The following is a 26,907-nucleotide window of genomic DNA, read 5'->3' as shown; positions in this document are numbered from 1 at the left end:
GTACCCAGCCGTTGATAGCTGCCTTATTATCTGGCATCACAAAGTTCCAGGATCATCTTGTATAGTTCCTGCCCTAAACCTACAATCAGCCATTTCTCTAAGAAACCTGTTTCTTTTAATGGGGAAATGTTATGACCACAGTCTGGGCCCCATAGATGCTCATTGATACTGGGTTGGTCATTGTTTCCAGACCTTTTAGTGAACATACACATTTACACACACATACATATTCAAATACCGACAGGGGCCAGGCAGGTAACAAAGGAGTGGAATGTGACAGAGATGAAGCATAGGGATGTGGGAAACTGAAGAGGGTATGCCTTGTCTAAAGGGGACAGAACTTCTAATTTTTCAAAAGAAGCCAGAAATACAAACTTTTAACATGAATTTTTAAAATGCTGATAACTAATATAAAAAAATTAAACACTAGAGTCAAATAAAATGTATCTCTGAGCCAGATGTGGTCCTTGAGCTATGTGTACTCTCAACCTGAAAAATTTAACTAGTAGTTATATCCCCGAAGTCACATTGTTGCTAACATATAATAATATTTAGGAAAGTAAGAGGATTCTCAAGACTGCTTCAGGAAAGACCAAACTATAATAAGGAAGTGGAGAAATGTATAATTATCTCCTTTTCCCCAACTCTCTAAAGCAACCCGGAGAGAAGCTTTTTCTATACAGAAACCATTTTCTTTCTAGGACAATGGTGTGAAAAGGAAAAATGATCAGAATGAACTTTTAAAGAAACTCTTTAATAAAGACTTAAAGAAAAACTCTTAACAAAAGTTTTTATATCTAAACACTTGGCTGTCAGGATGAGACCATTGCAAATGTATGATCATGCCCTGAGCCTCATTTTTACCTGTTCTGAAATGAAAGGAAGCTAACAGCATTGCCACCTCTGCCTTGGGCCCCTCCTGGAAGCATCAGAGACAACAGAAAGCTGCTGGGGAAAGAGAGAGTAAGATGTGAAAACTCTAAATAAGTCCCCAAAGAAGGACCCAGTTATCAAGAAAAACCTGGCTGGGTTTGGCTGCTTTGGTACAAGCTAGTATCATGTGACCTGCCCCAACCTCCAGAAAGAATATAAATCACAGGATTAACCTTTTCAGTTCAAAGACAAGTGAAGGACAGACTGGATTAAAGCAGAAACCATAAGAGCATTCACAAGGTATTTTCCCCTGGTTTCTGTTACTTTCTTTCAAAGAAAAAGGACCTCGAACTATTGAAGGGGGTTCAAGGCTGTAGGAATCCCAAGCAAAAGGAAGGAGGGAATAAGAAACTTCCTGGCTGCACCATGAGCCTCCCTTTGCCAGCCTCACAGCTTCAGGCTCAAGGTCCTTGCGCTTGGCGTTTCCTTCACTGCCGCCTCTGGGGCCTGTACACTTCAGAGCTCTCTATTTTATTCTGCGTGCTATCAGATCATAACATTTCAAGCTTCTCTCTCATTTGGCAACTAGGCTCTAAGTGAAGGTCAGAGGAAAGGTAAGTTGGGGGAGGGGACCAGATGGGCTCAAGCTACTATTCTCTTAAGTGCCTCACCAGAAAGCAAGATACAACATCCCCTGCCTTTGATACTGAAGCCTTCCTGTGTCTCATGTAGGGTGTGTCTCCCGGAGGGAAGAGAGAAACAGCTTGGCCTCTGGCACTGGTCAGACATTAGCTTGTCCACCACCTGCCATTTTTACCCTCTAGAAATTCCACCAATAGAATGGAGGAAGGTTTGTAGTGTCAAAGGTAGAAAAGTACAAACTAACTTTTACAGCTCCTTTCACTCTAGAAAATGAAATATTTTCTTTTCCCTTCATTACCCCACATGTCTTCAAACTGGTGACCATGTCCTTTCTATGAACATTTGAACATTAATAACCATAACTAGTATCTATTGAACTATTACCATACTCTGTTATAAATGCTTGGCATGTATTAACCCTTTGCTATAGCTACTATTATATTATCCTCATTTTACAGATGAGGAAATTGAGGCAGAGGTAAGTCACTTGCCCAGGGTCACAAAGCTAGCAAGTATCCAAGTCAAGACAATGTCAGAGCCTGTATTCTATTTCCCTCCTTTTTATTATAAAATTTTCAAACATGCAGCAAAGTTGAAAGATTAAATATTTTTGCCATAGTTTTTTACCTGTGTATAAATTTTCTACACATCATGACACTTCTTCCTAAAACACTTTCATATGTAGCCCCTAAAGATAAGGACATTCTCCTGTATACCACAATACTATTATCACATTAAAGAAATCAACAATTCCTTATCATCTAATATCTAATCTATCTTTAAAATATTCTAAATGTTCCTCAAACATCTTTTTATAGCTGTTTTTTCCAAACCAGAATCCAAACAAGACTCACCCATTCCGCTTGGTGATTATGTCTCTTTAGTCTAGAACAGTCCTCCCATTTTTTCTTTTTCATGACATTGACTTTTTGAAGAGAACCAGACCAGCTGTCTTATAGACTGTCCTACATTCTGGTTGTTTTACTGTTTTCCTCGTGGTGCCATTGAACTTGTTCCTCTGCTCTTGTATTTCCTAAAAGCCAGAAGTCAGATCTAAAGGCTTAATTAAGGGTAACAGTTTGGGTCAGAATACTTTGGAGCTAATGCTGTGTACTTTGTACCGCGTCACATCAAGAAACACATCCTGCGAGGCTGGTCTACTCTAAGTGATGCTGAGTTGGATGACTTGGTTACAGTGGTGACAGCCAGAGCACGCTTTTGTAAAGATGTATTTTCCCCTTCACTATCAGCAGATGATTTAGAGGTGGGAGTGGGGGGGATAAACATTTTGGCACCATGCAAATATCCTGTTCTTCAAAACTCTTTCACCTAATGATTTCAGCATCCATTCATGATCTTTGCTAGATTCAGTCATTTCACTTGTGACTTGCCATTCTGTCATTCCTTCTACATTTATTAGCTGGCATTCTTCTGTAAAGGAGAGTTGTCCATTATCAACTGGGAAAGAACTATAGTTCCTTTTTAAAAGGCAGGGAACTGCTTAGTTCTTTCCTTTTAATTATTAATTTTCAGAGTAAGAAATTGGTCAAACAGCCACATCTAACGATGACATACGTATTTTTTCTCTCTCCTCACCCCTTTTCTGAGTATAACTATGGACACACGGATTTTTATTCATTCAATGTTTTACAATTACCTGATGCTCAGACCATCCTAAATTTCGCCCGCAGGAGCCCCTTTGGGCTGGTTCCACTGTTCTGACATAGTACCGTGAGTCTCTGAGGACTACTTTCCCTTCCATCTCAACAAAATGTCCCAGTCAAGCCTGTGCTCTTATGTACTGCATTACACAACCTTTCCTGCAGGGAAGTATGTGCCTATGGAGGGCTCGGAAAAACTGTGAGAAAAGTACAGTGTCAAGAGCAGATGTGTCACTTCCTTGTGGTCATCAAATCCATTTTGATTTGGGCTTGAAAGAATAGTTAAGATGATCAGATCCAGCTACCCACGCTTAGCTAAGACTCCCCCCCAAGCAGTCATTCAGCCTGTGGCCTAAACACTGATGCACAGGGTACTCACCTCCCTGAGACATCCCATGCTGCCACAGAACTGCTTTTTACTGCGTTGCTTGTAGCTCCCACCCATTAGTTCTAGCTTCTTTCCTTGGAGCCTATGGATCTCTGTGAAACTCAGGCCTAACCAGTGCACTTAATGGTTTCTGAGGAACTCAGCCCTGAAGGATAATTTCCTCTTCTCGTTCCCTCCCTCATATTTAAACAAGTGGGTTTATGTCCTGGATATAACGACACTGATTTTCCAAATGCCCTCCTATGATTCAAAAAGCCCTACTGCCTTTCAGGCCACTTAATATATTTACATAAAAACATGTAAATATAGTATGGGGCTGGGATTTTAATGTCTCCATAAAGGAGATCCTAAAGTTCACCTCAAACTCCCCCCAGTCCTGTTCCCACATACAGATGGCTGCCAAGCATAGCCAATTCTTCCTAGAATTCTGCATCCAGTTCTTCATTTCCCGACACTGCTTTGGGCCCCCAGTCAACCCCTCTGACTCGATCCAATACGATGGTCTAACCTTTCCCAACCTTACCTCCTCACGTCCATCCCCCTCACAGGCTCCTGCCAGAGCAGTCATCCTGCAGAGCCCCACTGCTTGGCAACCTCCCACTGTTTTATATCTGCAGAGTCCAGCAGAGCGTCCAGCTTAGTGAAGGTGCTTAGTAAATATTGGTAGAGGGAGCAACTGAAGAAAGTAACAGGCTGAGCTGCTTGATTTCAAGACTCAGTTGTACTGTTCACTGTTGTCAGGAGGAAGTTTCCTTGAGTTTTAAGCAAAAGCCATTTTACATAAAGCAATGCTTAGAAATTGGCTTAACAAACCATTTTTAAATTTTTTAGTTCATCTGTATGAAATAAATACATTTTTAACAGTATTTATTTGATAAATAGTTGCACAAAAATTCTGGTTGCATGCATTCCCCTTAGCGCTCAGTCTTTCTAAAGAAAAATCTGCAAATATGAAGTAAGAAAGAAAATATAAGCAGCACATTGTTCTGAGGAAATGTTTGGATTCAAAAAGAATCTAAAAAGCAAAATAAAATAACTTCACCGTATGGTGACACATCAATTAATCATAAATCAAATATAAATCTCTAATCATTATGTTGTTTTGTACACCTAAAACTAAAAAACAAAACAAAACAAAAAAACCCTAATTTGAAAACATTAAAAAAAAAAAAAAAAAGCCAGTGGCATCCTGGGAGGACGTGATTCAGTTCACTTTAGACACTGATGGTGGCACTGCAAATTGGCTCAGGCTTTCTGGTGAATAATCTGATCTTGCATAATAAGAACTATAAAACTTCTCACATCGTTGGGCCCATTGGTTCAGCTGGAGGAAGATACCTTAAGGAAATAACTTGAAGAAAAACAAATTTCTATACTATTTATATTAGTGACAACTAGGGCACATCTCAAATTCCCAAAATAGGAGTAAGACCAAGCTAACTATGTATCATCATGTATATCAACACAAAGATATGCTGTGAAGTCACTTCAAATGACAAGCATATGGCTTATTTCAATAAATGAAGATATACACTCAGTTTTAGCAACAGTGTTTATACTTAAGAACAATGGTTCTGAAATTAGACATTTCTTGGTTTGAATCCTGACATTGCCTCCTCTATACTTTCAAGAAACGTTTCTCTAAGAATGGATTTGGACCATGTGGGACCGGCAAGCAGTTCCTTGCTCTAGAGGAGATGTGTGTATTCTTGTCTGAACAGAAAAGAGAGTAGTCTCTTGCGTCAGACTGCCTGAGTTCACATCTCAGCACTGTCACTTGCTGGCCATGTGACCTCAGGCAAGTGACTAAACGCTCAACATTCCACTTGCAATTCATGTGCCTAACATGACTAATATTAGACGAATACGTAGCTAATAATATGATCTACCCCATAAAGTCTTATGAGGTTGAAATGAGATGAGGCCTGTAAAGTGCTTAACATACTGCCTGACATGTACCAAGTCTCATGTCAGCAATTTGGGTCCTTCAGTTAATATTTCTTGATCACCCACTATGGTCCAAGCATCACACCATGTGTATTCATTGCATGTAATCCCCACAAGAACCTTACAGGGTAAATGTGGTTATACAGAAAAGTTAAAGAAACGAGCTCACAGAGGGGTCCGTGTATATCAGGTGAGAAAAGGAAAATGGAAAAGGAGAATGCACGATCTACCAACTATAATGTATAGCTGGTAAATTCCCAACTACAATATATAAAATGAAATGTACTTACACATTTGTAAATGATATGCATAATTAGAGCTTAATAATCTTTATGTCCACTTTGTTTAAAGTTCGTCAAGTTTCTTTGTTTGTGTTTTTAAGTAGAAGCAAGTAAGTGTGACTTGAGGACCTAGTCCCAGAGCGTTCACGGAGCCACGCCCTTCCTTCCCCCAAGCAGGGACCTGGCCACGTATTAAATGTCACTTGAGTGCTGGCTTCTGACCAGCAAGTGCTTACCTGGAGGAGATAAAGGAGTCCTGGGACAAACAAGGTGAGCGGGTACAGAGACTGGTATGTTGCTAAAGCAAGAAAAATAGCACTGAGGAAGGCACTACCTGTAAAAACAAATAAATATATGGAATAATCCAGCCTCATCAATTGGGATTAGATTCAGCGGGTCCCCAAAACAAGAAATTTTCCATAACTTTTGAAATAATCACTTGCCAAGTGGCTGCTGGTACACAAGCTGCTATGCAAACTCACACAGAGAGCTTCTTGGCTTGAATTCCGATGAAAGGAAAACAAGGAAGTCAAAACCATTTACCTTTAGCAACCTGAGACACCACAGGCATTATTTCTGGTAAAATGTTCAGACCCAGAAAGACTTTACAAAATTTCAGCCCCAAGATGAATAAAAGGATTGTCTATTAGCACCCATGTCCTATTTCACTTACCAATTGATTAAGCCTACAATTATTGCTTATGCTATTCAGAGCTGTGAAATCTATCCGTTTGGATGTTGCATCACACCATCACTATTTTTATAACACCCTTCCTTATGTGCTATTTTCAGGGCATGGGCTTTTTTTTTTTTTTTTTTTTTTTTTGGTCAAATTAAAATATAATGAGTTTAAAAATAATGTCTCCATTCCCTACATAAAATGGACCACCATAGAATCATTAAACAGGATGTTATAAAGAATTGCAATGACATGAAAAGATGTTTATAAATCCTATTAAGTGAAGGTTATAAAAGAGATATATACTATGATTCCTTAAAAAATATGCATAAACACGTTTTTATAAAAAGGCTAGGAAAGCTCACTGTGATTATCTTTGTGTGGTAGGATCATAGATGATTTTTTCATTTTTGCTTCTCTGTATTTTCTAAAATGTCTATAATGAACATGCTTTGTTTTCATTATAAGAAAAAAACTGATTTCTTTTTAAAAAATACAAATAGCTATTCCCTTTCAGATGGTCTGAGACAACAAAGTACTCTAAAATCAAGGCTGGAAAAGCCCGGTTTACAACCGAAGTTTCAAAGTAGCTCAGAAATCAGTAGAGTGCAACTGATAGTCCAAGGCTGGTATCTTACAATGATAATGTTTCATGAAATGACAGTACCCATACCCATCACTCTTACTAGTGTGGGGTCAACTGTTCACTGAAAATAATATACATCTTCTCCAAAGTGCTTCCTAAAAGGAGAAACTAGTCACTCCACTCAGTCCGAGTAGTTTCACCCTCACAACCCAGCTCCAGAGACAAACAAGGAGACAAATGAGCCCTAGGATTTTTTTGCCCACCAAAGTCTATGTACTTGAAACATCTAAGAGACACCTTGGGAGAGTGAGGTTTACGAATGTGACTATTTCAGAGGAGAAGGGGTGGAGAGAAAAGAACTTTGAGTGCTCCATCCCTCAAACCAAGGGAAGTCACCAGTGAGGAACAATGCCTGTTGAAAGAAAGTGGAAGGAAGACTGAGAAACGAGGAAGCTGGAAGTAAAAGACAAAGGACAGAATTCTATGGAGTGGGCTGTCTCGTCGCATTGATTAGTTCCAGGCATGATATCCTGTATCCCCGGTACATGTAAATATGACAGCAAGGACAGAACCATGCCCAGCAAAGCTGTGCCACCAGCAGAGGCCCCCATACATCTGTTCAGCCACAGAACCAGGTCAACCCCGAGATAGGGAGATGGCAGTGGTGGTATTCTGGAGCCCAGCAACTAGGGTGAGCTCAGGATTCCTTGACTCGGCCAACAATCTGAGTGACATTTTATGAGAAATTGGCTAAGAGAGGAGGAGAAAAAAAATTAACAAAACATTTTCATTAAACATGGTTTTCTACAGTGATTGGGAGAGAGAAGAGGCCCACCACGCGACTGCTACCAGAGGAGAGGGGCTAATGTTCCATCTCCATCCATTCTTAGAAATGTGGTGAAAACAAACACGACTTTCACCTTCCTCTCCCCCAAGAAGACACCAGAGAGTGAAATACACACAGCCACCTCCTGCCCTAATTGCCTGAGATCAGTAATTACTTGTCTGGAGCAGCTGACTCTTTATAAGGCCCAGGAGAGAAGAAAGGAAGAAAGGGCCCATAGCCTAACAGAATGTTCTGGTAAGTTTTAGAATACTTGCTCCCAACGTCAGAAAGAAGCAGTTTTCCTTCCTTGGATGAAATCATTAGGAAGGGAAAATTTGTTCCTTCTGCTCTTCTCTCTGCCAGTCAGTGGCATCGACGTCCCCGCAGAGACCCCAGCTACCCTCCATCCCTCCAGCTCCCACACTCCTTCCACCAGTCACCATGCTCTGTTGCTCCACCTCTGGAACATCCATCACTGCAGTTCTTGCTCTCATCATCTCTCACTACGAGCTTTCAGCAGCCTCTTCCTTCTCCTCCTCAATGGTCTCCCCAAGTCCCTCCCATCTAATCCATCCTCCATAGAAGTACCAGAAGGATCCTTCCAAACTACAGTTCAGATTGTGACAAGCCCCTCTATAAAGACCTCTGATGGTTCTATTTCATCTACTGGATTAAGTCCAAATTCCAACAGCAAAGAAGACCCTTTACTCTCTGGGTCTATTTCTCCAGCTTTCCCTCTCTCCACTCTCCTACACATATCCTGTCCTACACCAGCTACACTGGACCATCCCCCAAGTTCTAAAAACATCAAATCCTTTCATTCCTTTGTGTCTGTTCTCAGGCTATTCCTTCTGCCTAAGTTGGCCTTCCCTGCCCCCGTTCTAGTAGAGATCTATCTTTCAGAGGGCAGTTGAAATGTTACTTCCTCAATGAGGCCTACGCAGAGGCCTAATAATAATAGTTATTATTGCTAACACTTAGTGATCACCTACTAGGTATCCTCTGTGTTCAGAACAGTGCCTGACTCCAACCAAAAAAAAAATCCCTCGGTAAATATCAAAACAACCTTGTGAAAGCTCTATTTTCTACCCATTTTTATTCTACCCATTTTACAGGTGAAGAAACCAGGCACAGAAACAGAAAGGTTAAGTAGTGTATCGCTTAAGTAATAGACTCACTCAGCTGATCCCAGCGTCCATTCTCTTAATTCATTCAATACTCTCATTCAATACTGATACTATCTTATAATAATTTGCTAATGTTTGTCTCTTTCCCCATTTGTCTGTGAGTTTCTCAAGGACCATAAATCTCTCTTAACTTTGAATCTCCAGTAACTAGCACAGTGGCTGGCATATGTGATGAATGTGAATGAATGAATGAATAAATACCATTCAATGATACGTATGAAATCCTTTTTAAAAATGGAAGCATATTAAAGGAAACCAAAGTTCTTTTTTTAATGAGATATAATTAACATATAACATTATATTAGTTTCAGGTATACAACATAATGATTTGATATTTGTATATATTGCTAAATGATCACTACAATAAGTCTAGTTGAAACCAATGTTCTTGAGGAAGAAAAATTTATGAAGTATAAAACACGGGGCAATGAAACATGGGCAAAGCACAAAATAAGTCTGACTCTTGAATAAAACAGGCTGCAGAATGGCAGTTGAGAACTTGTGGCAGGGGTCTGGGCACAGAGGCCGCTCTCTGTGGTATAAAGTATTGGAACGGCTGAGGTCTGTAGTCTGGGGGCAGAAACGTGGTACTGCAAGTCAGGAGCCGCTGTGCGGGATGCCGGGCAGGTGTAGATGAGTCACATGCGCAGTCTGAGCAAAAGCGAGGGGGAATACAGAGACGCACAATAAACTCAGGGCTGCTGTGTTTTGAGAAAAGCTAGAAGGGGCAAGAAATATGGGCTAGGGAGGCAGAACGAGGGTGATATGTGCTTGGCGCAGGGGCAGGGAAGATAAAGAAAAGTAAAAGTTGACTTCAAATATTTTAGACAAACGATGCAATAATCCACCTTTTTAGGGTGCCTGCTCTATGCCAAGCCTGTGCTGGGTGCCAGGGAGATGGGTGACTCAGACAGGCTCTGTCCTCAAGGAGCTCCCAGTAAACAATGACAAACACAGGAGGAAAGCATGAAGGAAAGCACGAAGGAAGTGTACCTAGGGGGAAGTACACACGCGGGGGGGAAGCTGACACTTGAGTTGAACAATGAGGTGAGGCCCGGAAGTCCACGTACACAGGCAGGAGGGTGGAGAGAGAGAATGGTGTGCTGGGGTGGAGGGCTTGGACTGTAATTAGCTCAACGAGGCAAAAACAGGGTGAGAGCTGGGCGCAGTAACTAGAAAGGGTGCAAAAGGAGCTCTTGTGGATGTTGTGACATCCTGTTTCTTAATCTGAGTGCTGGTTACTTGTCATTTTGCAAAAATTCATTTAACTGTACACTAACGATTTGTGAAATTTTCTGTAATATCTGTTACACTTCAATAAAAAAGTTACAATCTAAAAAGTCTCAGCAAGCAGGTAGGCATGGGTCAGAAAGATTATGGAGGGCTTAGCTTGCACGTTCATCCAAAAACACCTAAGCGTGTATAGGCTTAGACAGGACGTCTGAAATAATGCCCGAAACGGCGGCCTTATCTGGGCAAGAGCTAGGGCATCCTGCTCGTCTAACCAGGAGGACCTGTGCCAAGAGGACTGTGAGTTTTACCAAAAAAAGATAATCTACCGTTTATCTGCTAGCACAGCCCAGATACCCAGACACTAAATGTTTCTGTTCAAGCCCTCGTCCTTGGCCTTATCATGGGAACATTAAAGTAAATCAGTCAAATGTATGTGTGCACTGGCTATAGTATCAGGGAATGTCATTATCTACCTAATCTAATTTGAATGTTTTCCAACTCCCTAGTTGTGTCAGGGTGGGGGCCAAAACAAGCCTTGGCAAGGCCCGGGGTCATGTCCTGCCTCCAGGAACTGCACCGGGTGGGTGGCGCAGCTACAGGATGGAGCAGGAATGTACACGGGTGGAGCTCTGGGGGCTGTTCTGGATGTGGGCTTCAAGTGGAGCAGTGGAGACTGGGTCATAGACAGGGAGTGACCTGTACCAGGAGAGGCAGGGGACAGACTGGAATGTGGTCAAAAGCGCTAAGGTCCCCCAGGACACCCAGAAGAGGAAGTTGCACCAGGGCCTGAGCGACAAGCAAGATAGTTAGAAAGGAGGATGTGACGCTGGGGGCCTGGCCCAATGTACTACAGTCCTTGCCACATGTGCTCTTTTAACAGGGCAGGCTCTCTTGGGGTAGCCCGTCCACATCAGCGATGGTGATGATCATTTATCCAGCAGGACTGTAAGCACTTTACATTCAGTCCTTCCAATAAATCCACGAAGTGGGTACTATTACTATCCCCATTTTACAGATAAAGAAACTGAAGGACAGAGAGGTTATTTGCCCAGGGTCACAAAACTACTGCATAATAGTAATAGGATTTGAACCTGCAGTCTCATTCCAGACCCCACATTCTTGAACTGCAGCAGTATGCTACCTTCTTGATGTCTGTCTTTGGCTGTACCATAAAAATCACAATAAGTAGAGCAACGATTTGTTGAATGAGTTCTGCTAAGGAAGCCCTTCTAAGCATTTTATGTTTCTCATTTATTCCTCCACTAATCCAGGAGGCAGATATTATTATCTCTGTGATTAAACAGAAGCTCTTTGGGGTGGTGTGATTTGCCCAACGCTAACAAGCTGGGAACTAGAACACGCAGGTTTTGAAGCTGGGTTCATGTGACAAAACTCTACCCCAGGCCGCTTTGTCCTTGGGTCCCTGGCTCCTCTATGACTCTCTTCATGGAAAGGGCTTTACCCTAGAGGATCCCCAGATGGCAATGATGGCATCATCAGGCTTCAGGAGCATCACTCTTAAGGGTCTTCACTCTGCCATTGTTCTTCCAGGGCTGAGCTTGAGGAAGAGAACCTCCCATTTAATATCCTCTCTGTGTTCCCCAGAAGGTGAAGGAAACTACCAATCCTGAGGGCTCTTTTAAAAAGGAGGATATTATTAAGAGTAACAGCAACACCACCATTTACTGAGCGCTTAGCACATGCCCCCACACCATGTTGAGTGTTTTACACACACCACCTCAGTCATTTTTTCACATTCATGCTATGCAGTAGGGACTGTTTCAACCCCCATGTTATGGAAAAGGAAATGGAAGCCAAACCAGTTAAGTAACTTGCTTAAGGTGACGCAGCCTGGAAATGGTGGAGCTGGGTTTAGCTACCAACAGTGAACAGAAGGAGTACCTATTAATACCTGTCTGTTTTCCTTTTGAAACCCTAATGAAGACGACCTCACAGTGATGGGGTACTTTCATTAGCTCACTGAAAGGCAGAGTAGCCTTGACCAAAACCACAACCTTTGCATGAAACCCAAGCTGCTCCACTAAGCTAACATCTACCCTGCCCAGAGACCCGTTTCCCAGCCAACACCCCAACAAGGACATCACAATCTAATGGCCTGGGCTATCCCAGCCTGTGTTCCTCAGTATGTCCCAGGCAACCCAGGGCTGCCATAAAGGAAGCCAAGGGAGAGCAAGTAGGAGTCAAGGAGACAGAGCGAACGAGGCTGCTCCCTTCTGTGGGGCACCTGCCCATGGCAGGCTGGGGAGAGAGCCACCCCGTTTACTTCCACTGTCCCTATCTTCTTATCAATCAAGTTAATTTATTTTTAATTATGTGCTCATTGAAGAAACTTTGGGAAAAAACAGATATTAACAAGAAATAAAAATCACCCATAAACTTACTCTACAGAAATAAATATTACTCTTTTGGAATCTATTTCCCATCTATTTTTGTTGTTGTTTTGACATAGCTGCGATTATATTTTATTCAAATATACAATTTTGCATTCTGCTTCAAAAAAGAAATGTATTCTCATGTAATTTATAATTATTTTTAAACATCACGTACATGGGCAAACTGTATTTTATTTAACTCTCTGGGCAAACCATGTTTTGGAGTATGTACCCCTACATACTCCATCCTTCTAACTTTCTACTCCATCCCTAGAGACTAGAGTTCTGGTGAAAATTAACTAAAGAAGCACAGGTCTAGAGGATACTAAGCACAGTAACGGGCTAAGAGGAAGAGTGGGTTGAAGAGTAATGAGACCACGTAAAGTCTATATATTGCAATCAGCCATCTCCTTCCTCTGTTTCTGCTCTCACAACTCCAGCAGTTGGTCAAATGAACGCCCTCACCCCACTGCAACTCCAATTCTGTTACCCTCAGGCAGAAAATTGGAGGATTCCTCTCTGGAAAAATTAAATAGCTTCAGAGGAAAAGAAAAACCTACCCATGATGACATTTAGGAATAACCTTCCACAAACAAGGTTAGCCCACTGCCTGCTCTCCCTGCATTGAGAATGAATGATACGTCAACAAGTCCTGCCCGCACAGAGTCTTGAATCAACATGCTAGCACCTTACACTTTAACATAAACAGACAGCCAGGATTACTATAACTAAGAAAATCCTCCCATAGGATGATAGAGCCCAAGAGAAGCAAGAAAAAAAGGGCAGGGGAGTAGGACGACAAAAAGACTATGCTTGGAACAGGCAGAAACTGGAAAAAGAGAGATAAGAAAGAATATTGTGATGATAAAAATAATAGACTGCTTCAAAGCAACAACTGGAGACAAAGAAAGAATTTTAAAATATAATAGAAAAGTTAAGAGTCAATAGAAGAGCTGGTAGATGAAAACAAATATCCTCGAAAAAGTATGAGGAAGTAAAAAAAATGGAACTATCAATTGAAAAGAAAATATGCAAATTAGATCAATCAAGAAAGTCCAAAATCTAATAGACATTCCAAACAAGAGAACAGAGAAAATAGAGAGGAATTTGAAAAATAGTACAGAAACACTTTCCAGAACTAAAAGACATCAGTTTCTACGTTGAAAGGGCCTAACAAATGCCCAATATAATGAATGAAAAAAGACCCATTTCAAGACCCATTTCATAGTACCATGAAATTTCAAAACACTGAGGATAAAAAGAAGTTCCTAAATCTTTCAGAAAAAAATAAAAATTGGGTTACACATAATAGCACCAAACTGCTCAATAACAACCAGGATGCTAGAAGACAATAAAGCAATGCCTTCAAAATTCGAAGCAAAAGTTGTTCCCGTCCAGAATTCGTTACTCTGCCCCAACTATTAATTTGGTGCTAAACTAGAACAAAGACATTTTTCAGACGTAAAATGACTCAAAATATATATTTCATACACCCTTTCTTGGAAAACTACTAGAGGAATCACTTCAGCAAAACAGAGAGAAAAATCAATAAAGGAGAGAAGGAATCCAGTAGAAAAGGGATGCAACACAGGAGAATTATAAAGGGAAGTCCTACTGTGACAGCTTGCACCAGGTCCAAACAACCAGGACAAATTGGGGCAGGATGGAGGATATGTGAGGGAGGTCTCCAGAAAAATAATGGAACCGATAGACCATTTATGTCTTTAAGCATTAAAAAACAAAACAAAAAAACTATCATTAGGCACTTGACAGATCTAACAGAACAACCAGGGGAAAGAACAGTGATTGGTACAAAAAGACCAAGCAAAAATAACAAGCAAAAAAAGATAATTATTCACCCCAGGAAATATAAAAGGTTGTATAAGAAAGAAAAAGTAATTTTAGTTACTACTTTGCCCAGCACTGAATAATACATATAGTGTCATAAAATATAGGTACCAACTACTGATTTAATAAAAAATATTGACATAACTCCTCAAAGAAAACTAGGTAAAATGGAAGTGGAGATATTGGTACAAAATAGCTAAATCTTTATCTCTCATAATGAGAATGTAATAGATAGCCTAAAATGTACAATTAATTAAATAGCAATATGAAGTTGTATTTAGAAATACGGAAGCAAATACTAGCAAAAGCCAGAAAGTAGCTACCTTGAAGTTGAGCTACAGGTGAGAAGAGAGAGGCAAAGGGCTGCTATTCTCATCATAAGCCTTTCAGAAAAATATATTTTTAAATAATGTTAACAGTAACTCTCTGAGTGGTACAATTTCAGGATGCTTTAATTAATTTTTTATCTTGGCTTATCTAAATTTTCTGTAACAATTTTATATTACCTGTGTAACTTTTAACCATTGTTTTTAAGTTTTGCACTTTTTTTTTTTAAGTTTTCCACAGCATAAGTGATACAAAACCCTACACAAATCAGGGACTGAACTTGGTACTTTCCTTTGGGGTCTTACCTTTTATCGTGGTCAAAATGAAGAAAGCAATGAGGGTGTTGTTGATCGCGCAGGTAGACTTGGCAACACAAGACAAGACCGTGTAGGGATTTAAAAGATAGCTGGGGGAAAACATACATATTTGGTATTAGTAATCCTGATCAAAGGACTAGGGAATCCCGGCCACTACAGGCAGGAAGTTCAAGATATTTACTAAAAGCATATACAAGGGAAGGCAGCTTCTTAGAAATGAGTTCTCCTAAGTAAAAGAGAATAGAGTGGGGTTGGGGCCAGTGAGGAAAAAACACTGAACATTCATCACTTCCTGTGCTATGTGTATACAGAAAACCGTCTTATTTAGTCATTACAGAGATTCTGTAACCTAGCAATAACATTATTCCTGTTTTGCAGATGAGAAAACTGAGTCTCAGTGCTTAAGTAACTTGCCCAAAGTTTCACAAGCTCATACATACATTCAAAACCAGGTCTTTCTGACTCTAAAGCCTATGTTCTTTCTACTACTTTAGACTTCAAAATGATAAAATTATGCCAATTCCCCCATGTAGAGCCATGTATCTTAAGAACTGCTACACCTGTCTCTGAAAACAAGGAAAAAACTTTTTCCTCAGGATCTTAAGCTCTGACACAGGCTACCCCATTCAAGAGGTCAGAGCAGCTTACATTTAGCCCTCTTGGTAGTCAAGCAGTGTCCACCCAGCCAGATCCCAAGGGCAGAAATCATATCAGCTGGCTTCAATAAGCTAGTTGCCATAGAACTTCACAGGACATCTTGAACTTCCACTGGGAAGGAATTAAGCTGAAACATCCAGTCTTTTCCTGAGGTGGAAAGGAATGGACTGAAAAAATGAATTCAAAGTGCAGTGAGCAGGGAAATCTTATATAGTCATAATGAATTATTATTTTTATTTATTTCTATCTTGCTTCTACAAAAGATTTGAGGCAGCTCAAATGAAAACAGATAATAAAATACAATGGTGAAATAAAGAATCAAGACAAAGGAAAACATAAATAAAAGGAAAAAGTAAAGGCCAGGGGAAAAAACACCAATGGGTCTTTTATAGCATTGTAATAATCAGCTTCAAACCTGGCTCTGAGTTTCCTGGCAGACAAAGTGAAAAGGGAGACCAGTTACATAAGTCTGATTATCAGATAGGAAGAAACATACCAGTGTCTCAGGGAGAGATTATAATTATTATTCACAAATAAAGACCTTAAATCCAATACCTCCCAGGGCTGTAAGATTAGCAGTACTAAAGCCAAAGGCCTTAAAATTGTTGTTTTTTTCAGCAATTAGAGATAGGCTTGTTACACAACTTTTAAAGAAATGGCTGCTGCTGTTACAAAACTACCCTCAGGAGACATATTAGTCCATAAGGGATTCATAATGTTGCCAAATCTCTCGTTCTATTAAGTAGTTCCCACCAATATTTCTGAAATACACAGATGTGAACTGATACCTCAACACTGTTTGGTGGGAGGGGAGAAAAAGCCATTTCTAAATAGCAGGTGATGTTCAAGAAGCAGTTACACAGCCAACTATCTGGAATACAGAATAGGAGATTCATACACAACGCGGAGGGTTGAATAAACTGGCCTCATAAGGCCCCTTCTAATTCTGAAGTTCTAAGGTCATGTTTTTCCATGAGGAAACTTGTCTGTCTTGTTTACTGAGTATCCCTAGAACTATAATAGTATATTATTAACATTCAATGACTATTAGTTGACTGACTACTTATTCACATTTGCCTATCGCAGGAATATAAACGAGAATAACCTGAAAGAATTAAACTTTCTAGCAGCACTGAGAACTCCTAGAGAATTCTTTTGCAGAGCCTCCATGAGTTCACTCTCCTATATTCGTCACCCATCTGGGATGGGTCTGTTTGGCACTTTTCTTCTGTTTTCTGAACTGCAACGGGGGATTCAATTGTACATGGAGCACAGGAGCTGCTCGAAACAACAGCCACATACAGATCAGAATTTTATTCAATACATATATATCACACTAAAGAACTTTTTTTTTTTTTTTTTTAAGAAACAAACACTGGTTACAAGTAGGCTAGAGCCCAGATCAGCATCAAATGAAAAAGCATTTGTGAAGGGTTGATTGTGTATGTCCCTGTGTGAGGCTTTGTCCCAAAGGAAACAGAATGGCTCTGTCTCCTTTGCTGGCCAGAACCCCAGTTGTGCAACAGAACTACAGCAAATACTTGATGACTAAGACTGCAAATCTCCAAAAATACAACAAACAACATGAGAAAGTCTCATCAGATTTTCCTCGCATGTGTTGGCACAGAGCCCTGTTTTGTCAGAGAATACTTACAACAGGGCCACTTTCAGAGGGATGTAACGCATTTCCATCGGGGTTCGGATGAGTTCGGCTACGTCTGGGGCATATTGGTCTAGTTCTAGGAGGAGCTTCTGCTTTTTAAACTGGAAAAAAATAAAAAGACAAAACACATGAAACAAATTACTTCCCGTTGCTTTGAGGATGAAGACAAAACTCTTCCCATGATCCCCACTGCGCCCCCTCTCCAGGCTCATCTCACACCCGCTCCCCCCACCTCTCCTGTCTGGATTCCAGCACCATGAATATGCCGGGCCTCTCCTGCTTCCAGGCCTTTACATTTAACCTTGAACCACCTCTTCTTCTCTTTCCCTAGTTAACACCCACATAGCCTTCAGATCTCAGTTAAATCATCACTTCCTCAGGAAGGCACACTCACCCCACGCCAACTAGGTAAAATCTCCCTATTTTACGCATTCTTTCATAGCACTGTTCACAGCTAAAACTTTTTTTTTTTTTTATGTGACTGACTAATATGTGTTTCCCTCACTGGACTGTAAGTTCCACGAGGGCAGGGACCATGCTTATTTGCCAATACCTGGCACAGTGAGCAAACAATGAGTATCTGTTGAATGGCCACATAATGACTTGAGTGGTAAGGCAAAGTTCTTAGCCATTTTGAAGAGTTATTATCAGTGACCTAAGGATTCCAAAGTCCCATCAGCAAAGTGAAATATTTTCATGCAAAGTGAAATGATCCTTTGAATGTCATAGTATCTTGGGTTTTCTTCTGAGCACTCCCATTTCAAGCTTTTGACTTGCACAGAGGAAGTGGGGAATGGCCATGATGAAAAGGAGGAGGAGGGCTGGGTGTGGCTGGGCAGCAGGATAGGTAAGAGGGAGTGCGATAGGGGCAGAAAGCTCTTGCCTTCCCCTGATGTGTCCCAACAAGTTCATGGGCGTGTTCCAGAATGAAAAAAGAGTTAGGTAACCCTACAAGCAAACATGGGTACGACTATAGATAGAAAAAGCCTCTGTAACCAAAATGGGTAGCCCTTCTGATTTAATGATGAGATTCTTATTTAGACAGTATAAAATCAATGCTACAATCAACCTATTATAAAATAGAGTAATTCAGAGGAGTCAAAGCAGCTAGCACTTAACTATCTGTGTGTGAGTAAAGATTTAATGATGAAAACAGCAGATGACAACAGAATGTATACTGCATTATACCATTTACAGAAAGTTAAAAGCACACAAAATAACACTATATGTTATCTATGGATATTTACAAATGTAGTAAAAGTTAAGGCCATGTGTGGGAATGATAAACACTAAAGTCAGAACAGTGGTAACTGGTGAGAGAGGGAATATGGAGATGAAAGTATCAGAGAGAGGCAACTCTATGTGTAACCCTTTATTTTTTAAGCTGAGATAGGTTCACAGTTTGTATCATTCTTTATATATATATTGAATGTCTCAGGTATTTAATAATTTAAAAATTTTTACATTAAAAAATCTTTAAAGAGCCATCTTTCAGTTCAAAAGAAAATCAAGGTGTCATCACAGGAATACAGGTAACCCCAGATTTCCTGCACAGTACATTTAGGTAGAGGCTTAATCAGAAAACCTCAACAAACTTCAAAAACCTCCCTTTGATCATCTCTGAGAGTCCAAGTTAAGTGGTGGGAATTATCATCAGTCAGATTTATGCTGCCATTCACAGCTGGGCTTGTTTCATTAAAAGGACAAAATATAAACTAAGATGCTTTTATCAGAGAGAAGGTGGCTGTCTCAGCAAACACAGCCCTTAGTGAGGACAGCAGCAACAGCAGTGGTAAAGGACGGAGGCCCCGCTAGCTAAGGGTTCTGGAGTTCCCATGCAAAAACAAGGCCACCTGGAGGGGGTGAGATCCACAAAAAAAGGCTGTTAAAAGGAAACAGAGTTCATCCAGGAGCAGCCAGAGAGATGGGGGAATTCTTCCATTCCCCAGGCTGGAAGCCAGCCAGCAGGGCTACAGTCCGAGATGGAGGCAGCTAAACCGGGAGGTACAGCCGCTGGGCAAAGGTGACACTGTGCCAACAACGAAAGCAAAGTACTTCCTTGTAACCCCAATCTCCCAAAATACTTTAAAACAGGAGAATGTTATGAAAGGAGTTTCTAGGAAAGAAGGACAGTCAAGCCAGCAGTCCCCAAATTCTCTGCTACCCCTCTGTTCGTCTCCTCCAGTATCACCAGAACAGCTGCCATCATGGCTGGTCTCATCAGCTCCACAGTGACTCAGCTTCTCTAAGTATAGACAAAATCCCTTTTAAAAACCCTACTGCATCCAGTTAGAGACAGGAAAGTGGCTAAAAATCTAAGGAAAATTAAGCATGTGCGCATGCACAAATACACACACCACACACACACACACACACACACACACACACACACACACACACACAAGAAAATAGAAGTATAAAAATAAAAGAGGTTAAGGAGTACAATTTACAATCCAAAGATAAATATTTCTAGATATATTCCGCCTTGACAATGATGAGATTTAAAGCTATCAAAGTAGAGGTTAAAAGTTACCTAAAGGGTAATTACCTGGATGTGTTACCTTTGTGATCAGTAGTCAGCTTGTACACAGACTATGCTTATACTTCTTTCCATAAGCGTGTTATATTTCAGTAGAAATTTTTGAATAAAAAAGAATCTCAAGGGTGAAGTTTTCCTTCCGTTTTATCCACTCCCCCATGCAGCCCTTTCCATGTCCCTTGCAAGATTTGATTTTGCAAGGACATCACTCCCCTACTTCAAATAAAGACCTTTTCTCTAATCATTGAAGCTGTGCCTACACCTTTTTGCACCCCTAAAACCTACAGTGGAGTGCAGAGGGGTGAACACGCCACCCCCCACTGCATCTCCAACTGTTAGCTTCGGCGTATCCCAAATTCAGGAGCCTATCCTCTAAATTCACAGCCCTCGCATCACATTAAGGGGACACAGGTTTTTAATCACTCTCTAGCAAACCACCTGCAGCTTTCTCACATGAATTCTGAGTTCCAAATAGGAAGCACGATCTCAGCAAAGGGCAGACTAGACTAACGTTTTTGTCAAGAGAGGTAGATGTAAAATGTCATGAGAGTCAACTGGTCACATTGAATCAGCATTCATATTCCACAAGCTAACAACTTGAGATAGGATGGGGATGGAGTCGCCCTCTCTGCACCACAGTTTTCCAGGATGCTTTCGGGTGTAGACACAGCTTCATTACCAGGGATAAAAAGTCTCAAATCCCAGCAAAACTAAAATGTTTCCAGACTATCATATGGGCCCATTCTGACAAAGTGGGGAAGATCTGGGGGGAAGACGTGCTGATATCCTATCCAAACCAACAGTAGTAGTATATTAGTATCATCAAAATCTGCCATTTAGAATGAGTTGATTTTTGACACACTATAAATAAAATGCTTATTCTGACCAAGAAACCAAATATTTCAATAGGCTGAATTCTAAGAATGGAGAAACAAAACTATTCCAAACTATAATTCGGTGTCGATGTTAACAATGTCTCGGTTAACAACTCATTTGGTTTTCTCTCTCCCTCTCTAAATCATACAAAGAAAAAACCAAATATCTCTATATGTTTCCATATAAATTCAGAAATTACTAAGAAATGAATTAAAACTACTGGTGCTCTGAATTAATGAATGTCTCTGCTACTGACATTGAAGCTGGACTTTGTTAGGAAACTAACTGAAACCTAGTTTCATGATTTCCCCATAAGCTTCTCCCGCATTAAAAATTGTTTTAACTGGAGTACATGTGTGGTGTTTTTATGATAGTTGAACAGGGGGAAAAAAGGAATACGCATGTTAGCATCTTAATCAACTTTCATTAAAACACATCTCAGTTTTACATTTTGGTTGAAAAGATTTGACTGATTGTGTTCTTAAATGAAAGCTACCAACCCTCCCTTAGATATTCATATATATCCTATATATACCATATACATGTGTACACACACCCCACTGCACATATATATGGTATATTTCATTTCATTCATATATGACTATCTGCGTGTACACATATATATGGTGTATTTCATTTCATTCATATATGAATATCTAAGGAAGGGTTGGTAGCTTTCATTTAAGGAAGAGAGGGCTGGGTGTAGCTGGGCAGCTGGATAGGTAAGAGGGAGTGAGATAGGGGCAGAAAGCTCACACACACACATTGGTGGGTATAGCCATGGACCTATGTTTTTCTCTAGTGTGTTACATTGAAAAATTTCAAATTACAGAAAGTTGAAAGGATAATTCAGTAAAACACCTAGATCCACCCATTGTTAACATTTTGCCACATTTCCTTTATCTCTACACACACACAAATATGCACAATTTTTTTTTTCTGAACCATTTGAAACTAAGTTGAAGATATCATAATCCTTCACCCCTAAATGTTTTAGCATATAACTTCAAAGAACAAAGATTATGGCTTACATACACAATCTATCTTGGAGAAGAAAATAACCACTGCTAATTTATCTCTAAATTCCTCTGCTTATGAATCTCATGCCCAGTTATTTCATCTCTGGCCTTCCAGAGAATCCTGTTAAAGCATTTCACCTCAGCCCCTAAAATTTTCTTTTCCATCTCTCTTGAAATATAATTGACATATAACACTGTGTAATTTTAAGGTGTACAATGTGATGATTTTATATACACATATATTGCAAAATGATTACCACAATGAGGTTAGTTAACACATCCACCACCTCACATAATTACTTGTGTGTGTGTGTGTGTGTGTGTGTGTGTGTGTGTGTGTGTGGTGAGAGCATTTAAGATTCACTCTCCTAGCAACTTTCAAGTATACAATACAATATTGTTAACTAGAGTCTCTATGCTGTGTAGACTCCGTAGAACTTAATCATCTTATAACTAGGAATTGGTACCCTCTGACCAACATTTCTCCCACCCCCAGCCCCTAGTAACCACCAATCTACTCTGTTTCTATGAGTTCAATTTTTTTAGATTCCACATATAAGTGAGATCATACAGTATTTGCTCTTTTCTGCCTGACTTATCTCACTTAGCATAATGCCCCCAAGTTTTATCCATGTTGTCACAAATGCTCCATTAGTTTAAGATGTATGCTCCCTGGTCTTAGTGATACTAAGTCTCTAAAATGTAGTTCTTAATCATTCAGGAGAGAATCAAGGACTCTGAGCACTGATAACAACCATGGACTCTCTATATGAAAAAAATGACACACGCACATACATACATAATTTTTCATACCATCTCCAGGGTTTTATAGACCTGGTAAGCCTAATAATGGACCCCAAGTTAAGAACGCTCAGTCTAGGCATTTTAAAAATTTCAGAGGTCTAAAATTCTAAAATTCATCAGCTTTATTTGTTACTGATGACCAGTGCCAGACTTCTATTTCTGGTTCTATTTCTTGGTAACAGAAGTGAAAATGAACCACAAACAGATAACACCAATGGGATGCAACCCTCTCTCACCCCAGTCTAAATCTTCTCAGTGGCTTCCAGCCAAAGAGGACTGCAGCCAATTTTTAAAATAACTACATGGATAGTATACATGGTTAATCTGTAAACTCTCTCCCTCTATACAATTCCCCTTGGCTATCATATATGGAGTAGGACTAAAGTTCACATCAAAAATTTCAACAGGCATTTAGTACATGCCAAATTTTCCAATTAAGATGGCTCTCTGCAGGGAAACAAAAACTATATTGGGAATCCATAGGCGTTCCATAGGCGTAACACAGTGGGTTAAAAGCTGTATTCATTTTCCTTTGTAAAGTAAAACTCATGAAAGGAATGGAAGATTTTTAAGGATTCTCATTAATATAATTATAATTCAATTCCATTTGCTCCAGAAACTCTGAACTGGCACAGGTGAGTATATATCAAGTTACAAAGGTTAAGCTGACCTTTCTGTATTAGTAAAGCTGTCTTGTTGGTTTGGGTTTGGCCATTCCACGACTGGCCAAACAAGCCAGAAGCTTCACTCCCACTTCTTAGTATTTCAAAACAGTTGGATCCTTAAATACATGACTTTTGATTCTTTGTAATAAGAGACCAGTATTCTACCAAATTCCACCACTACTCACCACAACTTTATTGAAGTCCTGGATTGCAAAATACAGGGCAATGGCAGTGAGTGCATCAGTTATCTGTCAAGAGAAAAAGAAATAACAGGAAATAAACCCAATTAGTGTAGGAGTAATGGAATGCTGTCAAGGGCCTGAAGTTTCTGGATGGTGGTGGACTATCTAGTACTGAACTCTTACAGTCAGGCAGAACCTCAGCTCTTACTTTGACTATCCAAAAATAAAGCCTTTTCAGGAAGGTCTGACTGGAAAACCTGCTCTGTAGTTGCAAGTTACTTAAGTTTTCTGTCAAGTGGGAATAATACCCACTGCTTTGCAGGCCTGATGTATGTCAAGTGCCTAGCACAGAGTAAGTCCTCAGTAAACAGCAGCCAGTATAATAAGGAAGACCTCAGTGGATCGCCTACTTGACCTAGATGTTCAACACTAGATTAGGCAAGTGTTTCAAATTACTCTGTTCTCTCAAAACATAGCCCGATCGTCTCAATTTGAAAGGTTCTTGCCCCTGAAAGTCTCATCAGGCCTATGTCCTCGTCACACAATCTCTTGGCAGAATATTTAGGAAATTGAGGATGCCCTCTACACTGTCACCACAATTAAAGCCAATCACAGAATCTTGGAGCTAGAAAAATCAAATTTTAAAAGTATAAGGAATTGGAACTATCAGAAACTATGCCTCACTTCCATAATACAGTTGACTCTTGAATAACACGGGTTTGAACTATGCAGGTCTACTTATACGCAGACAGATATTTTTCAATAAATACCTGTAATATTTTCCATCCAGGGTTGGGAGGGCCAACTGTATGCACTAATCTACATACACCATTTTATTTAGAGGACTTGAGCATCCACGGATTTTTGGTATTCACAGGGCACAGGTTCCTGGAACCAACACCCTAGATACTGAGGGACAACTTAAGCTTTGGGGGAGTCAAAATTATACACAGATTTTTGACTACAGGGGGTTGGCATCCTCACATTGTTTAAGGGTCAACTCTACTATCATAGTTGCAATGAAGTCAAATTAAAGATAGGGTTTTGCTTTTATATTCTGACAAATGCCTGAGCTCCTAAAATAGATTTTTTTCTTAAAAACAAGAAGATTAAAGACAATAAAAATGTAAATACATACATACTGATTTTACATGCAAGGTTGCTTACCATAAACACCAATTCAGCATAGTCAATCAGGAAGTGAAAGAGGTATATTATTAATGGAGTCTGCAGGAAAAAAACAAATAAGCAAGAAAATTAAGTTAAATCTTACTTTTAAGTCAAATCTTGCTATTATCAGTTTCCAGAGTAAAGGGAAGAAGCCATTTTGTCAGCAAAAATCTCTTTCCTAGGATACTGTTCTAATGCTAGTTGGCCAGTGTACATATATGAGGGAGAATAATTTTATCATTGGATCATTTTGTGCCACTGGGACTATTTGCTAAATTGTATAAAGAGAACAAACAAAATCCGATATGTGTTAAGTATCTGTTTAAGAACTGTTAACATATTAAAGGTATGAGATGAACGTCAATTCTTAAGACATATAACAGCTAAGGGGAACTCCACAGTAGACCAAGAATGGTGAACTCCTAAAATAAATTGAGAAATGTTTTTCGCTCCTTCTGTTCTTTGAGCTGTTTTATATTATTAGAATTATGTCCTCCTCAAAGAGTTGGGAAAATTCACTTACTGTGAAGCCATCTAAGCCTTTTCTTTGAGACAAGACTTTTTATTACATATTCAAGATTTAATTTTCATTCCTAATTACACATGTAATTTTTTTCACAGATAAAACACCACTCAGATTGCTAGTTTTTCTTTACCAGTTTAGGTAAGTTGTGGTAATCTAGGAATTTGTTCATTTCGTCTAAATTTTCCAAATTTTTGGCATAAAATTGTGCATAATATATTTTAATGACTATAGGAACTATAGTGATGTTCCCTTTTTCATTCCTGATATTGGTAATCTGTATCTTCTTTTTTATCTTGACAAATTTTGCCAGAGAGTTCTTAATTTTATTACTCTTTCAAAGAATTAACTTTGGGTTTTTGTTGATTATTAGACTTTTGTTTTCTATTTCATTAATTTTTGAACTTCACAATACAATATACAATTCTTCCTTCAACTTTTTCTGGGGATAATTGCTTTCCTTTTTCTAATGACACCTAGATCACTGATTTTCAGACTTTCTTCTGTCCTAATATATTCATTTAAGGCAGTAACTTTTCCTCTGAGTATGGTGTTAGCTGCATCACACAAGTTTTGATTTTTTTTTCAAAATTATTCGGTTCAAAATATTCTAATTTCTGCTGAGATTTCTTCTTTAACTGACACTACTTTAAAATGTACAGTGTTCAATTTCCAATTATTTGTAAGTTTTATTTTTATAACCTTTCTAGCTTAATTCTACTGTGGTCATAGAAAATACTCGGTATGATTTCAATCATTTAAAATGTGTTGTGACTTGCTTTGTGGTTCACTATATGTTATTTTTGGTAAATGCTCCATATACACTTAAAAAGAATGTGCATACTATTTATGGGAGTAGGATTCTATATATGATATTAGGTTAACTTTGTTAATGATTTGTTCAAATCTTCTATATTCTTATTGGTTTTTCAGTCGTTAGTTATATCAGTGACTAAGAGAGGTATGTTAAAGATCTCCCTCTATGACTGTGAATTCGTCTATTTCTACTTTTAGTTATGCCATTGCTGGTTTATATATTTTGAAGCTATTTAATTAGATGCATTTATATGTAGAATTACTCTTATCTTCTGAGTGATCTTTTTATCATCATAAAATAATCCTTTACCTCTAGTAATGTTTCTAGCCTTAAAGTCTTCCTTATCTGATATTAGTATAGCTACATCAGCTTCTTTGGTTTAATGTTTGCATGATATATCTTCTCCTATATTTTACTTTCCATGTTGTGTCCTTATATGTAAGATGTATTTTTTCTTTTTAAAGATTTTATTGGGGAAGGGGAACAATGTGCACTTCCAGGCCTTTTTCCAAGTCAAGCTGTTGTCCTTTCAATCTTAGTTGTGGAGGGCGCAGCTCAGCTCCAGGTCCAGTTGCCATTGTTAGTCGCAGGGAGCGGAGTCCACCATCCCTTGCGGGAGTCGAGGAATCGAACCAGCAACTTTGTGGTTGAGAGCCCAATAGCCCATGTGGGAACTGAGCTGGCAGCCTTTGGCGTTGGGAGCACAGAGCTCCAACCGTTTGAACCACCCGGCCAGCCCAAGATGTATTTCTTAAAAGCAACATACAATTATTTTTCTTTAACCCAATCTGATAATCATTATCT

At 39.5% G+C, this 26,907-nt stretch overlaps 1 protein-coding gene across 3 annotated transcripts in view; it reads right to left on the bottom strand.

The window, feature by feature from the left end:
* Positions 1-26,907, bottom strand: part of PIGU (phosphatidylinositol glycan anchor biosynthesis class U) — a 79,740-nt gene that overhangs the window by 33,590 nt on the left and 19,243 nt on the right. For all 3 annotated transcript variants that reach the window (XM_088789191.1, XM_019733685.3, XM_088789190.1), the window contains 5 exons: positions 24,761-24,820; positions 23,597-23,659; positions 17,500-17,609; positions 15,177-15,277; positions 6,029-6,126 (listed from right to left, as the gene is read on the bottom strand). In XM_088789191.1, coding sequence (XP_088645317.1) covers positions 6,029-6,126; positions 15,177-15,277; positions 17,500-17,609; positions 23,597-23,659; positions 24,761-24,820 — 432 coding nt within the window. The remainder of the gene's footprint in view (positions 1-6,028; positions 6,127-15,176; positions 15,278-17,499; positions 17,610-23,596; positions 23,660-24,760; positions 24,821-26,907) is intronic.

The sequence above is a fragment of the Rhinolophus sinicus genome, chromosome 13 (genome assembly GCF_057876585.1).
Source record: "Rhinolophus sinicus isolate RSI-liver-muscle chromosome 13, RSI-T2T, whole genome shotgun sequence".
Classification (NCBI taxonomy): Eukaryota; Metazoa; Chordata; class Mammalia; order Chiroptera; family Rhinolophidae; genus Rhinolophus; species Rhinolophus sinicus.
The sequence above is the reverse complement of the archived record's forward strand: the minus strand, read 5'-3'. Positions and strand labels throughout refer to the sequence as shown.